Source organism: Arachis ipaensis, chromosome B03, assembly GCF_000816755.2.
Source record: "Arachis ipaensis cultivar K30076 chromosome B03, Araip1.1, whole genome shotgun sequence".
Lineage (NCBI taxonomy): Eukaryota > Viridiplantae > Streptophyta > Magnoliopsida > Fabales > Fabaceae > Arachis > Arachis ipaensis.
Genome location: NC_029787.2, coordinates 119836842 through 119843782, shown reverse-complemented (window position 1 = coordinate 119843782; position 6941 = coordinate 119836842). Strand labels below are relative to the sequence as shown.

Sequence of the window (6941 nt, the reverse complement as noted above, 5' to 3'; positions counted from 1 at the left end):
TATTCAAACTGGCTGAGGTAACATATACAATGTAGAAAGTCAATTTGATTCACACAGTATGTAGCTCAACACACCAGTATACTGTATCGTCGCAAAGTCACTTCATATTGGGTAACATTAATTTTAAATTATTTTTATATAAAATGCTTATTTTTATTTTTACTTTAATCAATTATCCATAATAAGAATTTATTAATAAATTATTTGTTGATTTAAATATAAATAGTATCTGTAATGGTAAGACAAATATCAAAATAAGTAAAATATTAATATGCTTGTTTATTTTCATTTTTTTTAAGAAATGGTAGAGCTAACATTCTAAATATAAAAATAGGTATTTGGCTAGCATTAATTTAAATGCAAAATAGATTAAAAAAAAAAGTATTGGTCATCAATTTATTTTGACAAAATATACTTGTTTAAAAATTAAAACAAAAAAAAAACCCCTCCAAAATATGAAACGACAGCGTTTTTAAGCTGGAGAAACAAACGCTGAGCTACCACTACCAGTAAACAGCAGTCCAGCAGCTGCACTGATCCACCGTACTCAAATTCAAGGCAACGCCGTAACGCCACCATCCACCGATCACGTTTCATGCCAAACATATCAACGTTCCTGCGTTCTGAATTGCTCAATTTCGTTCTACGCATTTTCATGCTTTAACCTAATTCTCACCTCCTTTCAGTTCTCACCAATGGCTTATCGACGCTACCTCCTGCGAAGAACCAACCTCTCAAACTGCAACTTCCACCCTTCTTTCAGCTACGTTCTCCACCACACCATCGACGAACCCAACCAACGGCAACAAGAAAAACCGGTTCCAGCGGCAATAACTAGTTTGATCCAAGCGCGGTCCTTCGGGAGCTTCCTCAATGGAACAACGGGGTTCGGTGCTTCTTCTAAACGAAGAACGATTTTCAATAACACGTTTTCTGGATATAGTTTGTGCCGATACCTGTCTACGTTGAATGATGATTCCGATAAGATCAACTTCGGGATCGACGTGGCAGATGTGCTCGCCGAAACGACCATTGATACCGTAGCTTCTCAGGCTGGTTCCGTCGTCGACGAAGTTGCGATTGCCGCCGCTGATTCTCTTTTACCGATAAAGATGGTGCAGTATGCCATCGACTATGTGCATTTCTTAACTGGCATGAACTGGTGAGTGTAAACCATTATTGCTGAGTTCTGTGAAAATTTTGTAGTTTTTCATCGTTAAGAATTGGTTAATTGTGTATTTGAAGTTGCCATTATGTGGAATTTTTTTAGCTTTTGCCAGAATTAAAGGTTTATTTGTAATTTAGGGTTCTTGAGATTTTCTTAGCAAGATTGTTCTTTTATCATTACATTGTTACAAGATAGATGTTACGGAATTCATTTCTCCAATGGATTCTTTTTTCCTCTTTCTTCCTTTCAGGTGGGCAGCCATAGTTATGACAACCTTCTTGGTTCGAATCGCAACAGTTCCATTTTTAGTAAATCAACTTAAGGCTAATTCCAGATTCCGTGTACGTTATGCTGCTCATAGCTTCTTTCATTCATCTTTATTTCTTGGTAAAAAATAATGGCAATCTATGTCCTCTTCGGAATAAATTTGATTTAAACAGTTGGAGGGAAGGAGGTTTCAGCTTCCCTTTTCTTCTCTTTACTCCTCATAAGATCCCCCTCTAACATGGGTTTGAGGGTTAATTCCCTTGCTTCCCACAGTTTCTTTTTAGGTGCATTCAGAATAATCCCTGCAGCTATTGTAGTTGTTAATTTGTTATATCAAAATTAGATTTCTCCGTGCTCTGATCAACTGCGTTGCTAGGCTTACCATTTTCATTTCTGATGCAGGTATTGAGGCTTAAAGTAGATGAAATAATCGCACAGTTGGAAGACAAGGTAATGGTGGATTTTTTGTGATATGCAAGTGTGTTAAAGTTAATGAAACATCACAGTTCCATTGCTTTGTATCTCCAAATTTTTGTTTGAATCAATAGACTTTCTGAAGATTGATTTAGTTCAATTATTAAGTATCCGTCCTGGGGTTCTGTCATGTTTTTTTTTTTTTTTTAGAGCTACTTTGGCAATCAAAACAAACAACTCTGCATAACTAGACTCTTTTTCTCCATCTACCACTATTTGAAGTGTTTTGTAATTTGTATAAGAGGTCATAGAGGACTAAATAGTGTAGAAAGAATGGGAACAAAGGATGGAAATGAGCAATAAGGTTGTTCTTTTGGATTGGAATCCGACCATCATTCAGCCTTTGAAATGGAATTGGACCATAGAAACAATTTTGGTTGTGATTGCCATAACATTTCTCTTTTTGATAAAAAGAGTGATTGCAATAATGATTTCAGGCATCGGGTCCTGCAGCTGTTGCCGAAGGTCAGAAACAAATTACAAAGCTATATAAGGAGTAAGTGTATCATTGGTTTGCTTGCAGATAAGTATATGTTTCAAAACTTTCTTTGTTTTCTTTTTTTTTTTTTCCATCCCTCTCTCCAGAATGTAAGTTGGACTAGTTATTATCAATATTTAAGAACTTCTTTGAACATACAAACTAGCAAGCACAACTGCTGGACTGTGGTATATATCAAGAGCCCAACTAGTAAATTAAACTTCTAAGATTTTCTGTTTCACTTTATATCCTTTTTTCTTTGATCTAATAATGCAGATTTGGTGTGAGTCCACTTCCATTATTTCATGGGCTAATTATTCAAGCTTCTATCTTGATCAGTTTCTTCTGTGCAGTAAGTTGAATTTAAATTTGATATTCTCCCTAATTGTAAGAGTCTGAGGATTCAGGATCCTTAATCTGTTTCTATTGATTCACATTATCTTGTTTAATGGAAGATATCAAACATGGCAGAAAAAATGCCATCATTCAAGCATGGTGGAGCCTACTGGTTTACTGATCTCACAACTCCAGATTCCTTATACATTTTTCCTGTTTTGACTGCATTGTCATTCTTGGTAATAGTAGAGGTCAGCATCCTGTTTCCAGAGCTTCTCTTTCAACTTTCATTTCTATTGTCTTTCTTTGTTGCTTCTTGAATTCTTGTCAATATTTGTTTTAGATTTCTGTTTTAAGTTCTATGCCATCAATCCACTTTATGACCGGTCACTTAATAAGTCATGAGAAACGTAGTTTTGGAGTCACCAAGAGTGTTGTTATTTGTTTTATTCCCGTTCATATTGTATTGGGTTTATACTTTTATCCTGTTCCCCAGCATAATGTTCATGAAGGCTCTCATTGTATGCTTGTGGAGACCCGTACTACCATGAAAAATCTCGCTAGGGCTGTTTCTGTTCTTGTAGTCCCTTTTGCCATGGAACTTCCAAAGGTAAACTTTTTTGGCTTGGCTCTTTTTTGAAGGAATTACTTCCCTATGCCCCCACACATCTGTGTGTTTGAGATAATTTATTATATGAACTTGGAAAGAGACCTAGAGACTATCAACTTTGTTAGTGAGACAGAAGATCAATTGAAAATTTTTTTTGCCAAATGGTACTAGTGGTCTTATTATTATCAGACTTTTTTGCCAAATGGGTTCGTCAAATGGCACTTCACACTTGCTTTCATAGAATTATAAATAATCTTTTTACCACCTCATCCTTTGTACTTCTTAATGAGTACCTTTTTATTGAAAATGTCCTAATAATTTGAAAATTAATATAATTATTGAATGTTTGAAACTTACTAGGAATCATGAAAAATGTTCTCTTGACCCAAAAGTCAAAACAAAGCAAAGTATGATTGTATTCTAGTCATTAGAAAATTTTAAAAGGGGAAAAAAACTGCTATTCTATTTTCTATACCAAGAAGAGATTTTTCATAATTATGAACAGAAATATTGTAATCATTGTCGAGTTTAAGGGTCTTTTTTTAAGAGAATGTTTTAGGGTATCTTCAGTGAAGCAAAAAGTTTGGCAACGGCTTATGCCATGCATGTTTATATATAATATAGACGTGGATAGGTAATAGATTATTGATTATCATTTTACTTATGAATTCTATTTATATTTTGTTTGTAGTTGTTTTTCTTTAATATCTGATCGAGTTTCTACTTGTGCAGGCTATATTATGTTTCTGGCTTGCATCAAATTTGTTTTCAATTATTTATAGACTTGGTAAGTCATTTCAAAATTTCCTTTATAATATTAATTCTCTCTTTTCCTTTATTCACCACTTCATTGGCAGAAGTTGGATTTTCCTCATGAAATACATATTGCTTTGAATATTGATTCCACTGTGTGATTCATATTGCATTTAGACACTGTAGAATGATACTGGTGTATCAAGAAGTGATCCGATTTCATCAGCATCTTGGTATTCTTGTAATGTTGGTTAATTGGTTATCTTCCCATGATAGTCTAAAAACCTCCAAGACGAACTTATAGTCTTATATGCTTCAAGTTTTACTGGGGCTGAATAGCCTACATCAGGATTTTGATTTCGATTTTCAAACTTCTAGTATATGCTCTTATTAATCATTTAGTTTATTATTTGTTATTTTCTAATCCCTTTGTTCTCTCTTGGAACTTTACAGTTATTAGCGTTCCCAGCGTAAAGAAAAGTTTAGGTATTCCTGTAATAGTCGTGGATTCAGCACCTGCCGATGCTCCAAAATCCCAGCGCTAAAACAAGCTGCATCAGCGACATATTTGAAAGATCATTTACCGGTAGAACATCGAGACATTTAAATGATAGGGTTTTTTCTTCTGTATCCATCAGTCAAAGGCTTAAGAGTCAGAAGCTTAGAGAATTAATACAGTGAAAATCTATGCTCCATTTTATCATCAAGTGAGCAAATTTTTCTTCTTCGAAGAATGAAGTTTTTTTTAAACCAAGTGAGATTCAAATCCAAAACCTCTAGGTTCGAATCCAAAACTTCTAGGTAGGGAGAAAGGACATATGCCATCTGAGCTATGGCTCGTTGGCGGAGAAGTTGGAAGTTTGAACTTTTGCTTAATGAATATCTATACAGAATACACTCTTTTTATGGATAATCTAAGTTTGATGATGCCTGAATGCCCGCAAAATAAGCGATGGCTCGAATTTGCAAATGTGTGTCACTGAGTAGTGGTGTTCAAATTCAAACCGATCTAAATTAAACCGCTCATCCAATTCGATTCAAATCGAAAATCGATTAAAACCGCACTAATTCGTATTTGATTGGATTTTATTTTTTGCAAACAGCTGGATTGGATCGGATTTTGGATCTACTTTTCATAACCGATCCAATCCAATCCAAACCGCACAATGTGCTATAATATTATTATTTTATTATTATATTTACAATTATACTTATAATATGTTCAATTTGTTATACATTTTTCTATTATTCATGTATTATTATTATTTAATAAATATTTTATGTTATTTCTATTATTATGTTATCGTTGGCTTTTTAAGATATTGTTAAGACTTGTTATGTCATTGTTGATTATTTAAAATTTGATATTGAGACTTGTTATATGTATTTAATTTTTTTTATTTAAAAATCGCAATCCAAACCGCTTGTAATTGGATCGGATTGGATCAGATTCCAAAAAAATTCCATCCAATCCAAACCGCACCGCACATAGGTTAAGCGTTCGGATCGGATGACTTTTTTCCTTAAAACCGAATCAAACTGCACCGCGAACACCCCTATCACTGAGATATTTAAATTAACAAAAATACTATTTGTACACTAAATTAGTCATCAATGTATTTGTGTATAAATATTTGTGTAATTTAATTTATTTTTAATGTATATTTATATTCTAACAAGTATTTTATACTGGTGATTGACTTTAATATACACATAACATAGTCCTTAAATTAATTATTTGAACACGATATATAAAATGCAACTAGGGATGTCAATCGGGCAGGGCGGGGGCGGGGGATGCCTCCCTGCTCCCCGTCCCCGCCCTCATATTTGTTCCCCATCCCCATTTCCCACGGGGTCCCATTCCCCGCGAGGACCCCATTTTCCATCTACATAATAGTTCTAATTAATTATTAATTTCTATATGAATAGAGCTACAAGTATCTATCTTATACAAAAACTGCAAGATTTTATACAAAAAGTCTAAATGACACGACGGTGACTTCTTTCGAAATAACGCGGGGAACGCAACGACGAGCCAAAGGAAAAAGCAGTGGACGAGATAGGAGACGCGGCAACAGAGAGGAGAATAGACACGATGGCAGAGTTACGAAAAGGAACGCCGCAAATAGAAATTACGACGCGGTAAGGTTGATGACACGGTGAGGTGTGACGATGCGATGAGAAAGGTGACGAGGGGGTGACTGCAGAGAGGTTGAATGGAATATGGACAACCTTAAGATCTCTGAATTGAAGAGGAGTTATGCAAATAAAGATTAGGAGTTTTGTGTTTCTATATATATGTGTGTGAGAAATGACTAAAAAACATGTATGAGAAATAAACTATTAAGAATAATTTAAGGAGTTTATAAATTTCGGGGAATAGCGGGAACGGGGTGGGGATCCCCGCTCGGGTCCCCGCGCCTACTTCGGGGGAATTTTGTCCTCCATCCTCATCTTCGCGAAAAAAATTCTCCACAATCAAATCTCCATTCGAGGCAGTCCCCGCAGGGATCCCCGCATCTCGGGAAATTTTGCCATCCCTATATGCAACATCTATGATTTGTGTATGTTATGGCTAACTTTTCGACGTCAGAATATTGAAAATTAGTGTTTTATAACTCTTTAAAAATCAGTCTTTTTTATTTTTTTATAAAATATTAAAATTTGATTTTTCCCACTTTTATAATCATTTTTATTTTTTTTAAGAAATGCTAGAGCTAACATTCTAAATATAAAAATAGGTATTTGGTTGCCATTAATTTAAATGCAAAATAGATTATAAAAGAAAAGTATTGGTCATCAATTTATTTTGACAAAATATACTTTTTTTTTTTAAATTAAACAGAAGATAA

The 6941-nt window shown here is 34.4% G+C and overlaps 1 protein-coding gene and 1 long non-coding RNA gene across 3 annotated transcripts in view; both read left to right on the top strand.

The window, feature by feature from the left end:
• The window catches only part of LOC110270343, a 16633-nt gene that overhangs the window by 9598 nt on the left and 94 nt on the right, over positions 1 to 6941 (top strand). The gene's annotated exons all lie outside the window — the stretch shown is intronic.
• Positions 461 to 5004, top strand: LOC107631011 (mitochondrial inner membrane protein OXA1-like). Of its 2 annotated transcripts, XM_016334317.2 has the most exons (9): positions 461 to 1162; positions 1419 to 1509; positions 1838 to 1885; positions 2347 to 2405; positions 2664 to 2739; positions 2843 to 2974; positions 3220 to 3333; positions 4066 to 4120; positions 4540 to 5004. In XM_016334317.2, the coding sequence occupies exons 1-9, from the start codon at positions 696 to 698 to the stop codon at positions 4629 to 4631; spliced, it is 1134 nt and encodes a 377-aa protein (XP_016189803.1). In that variant the 5' UTR covers positions 461 to 695; the 3' UTR covers positions 4632 to 5004. The 2 variants fall into 2 exon arrangements, with proteins under 2 accessions (XP_016189803.1, XP_020975112.1); XM_021119453.1 differs by lacking the exon at positions 3220 to 3333.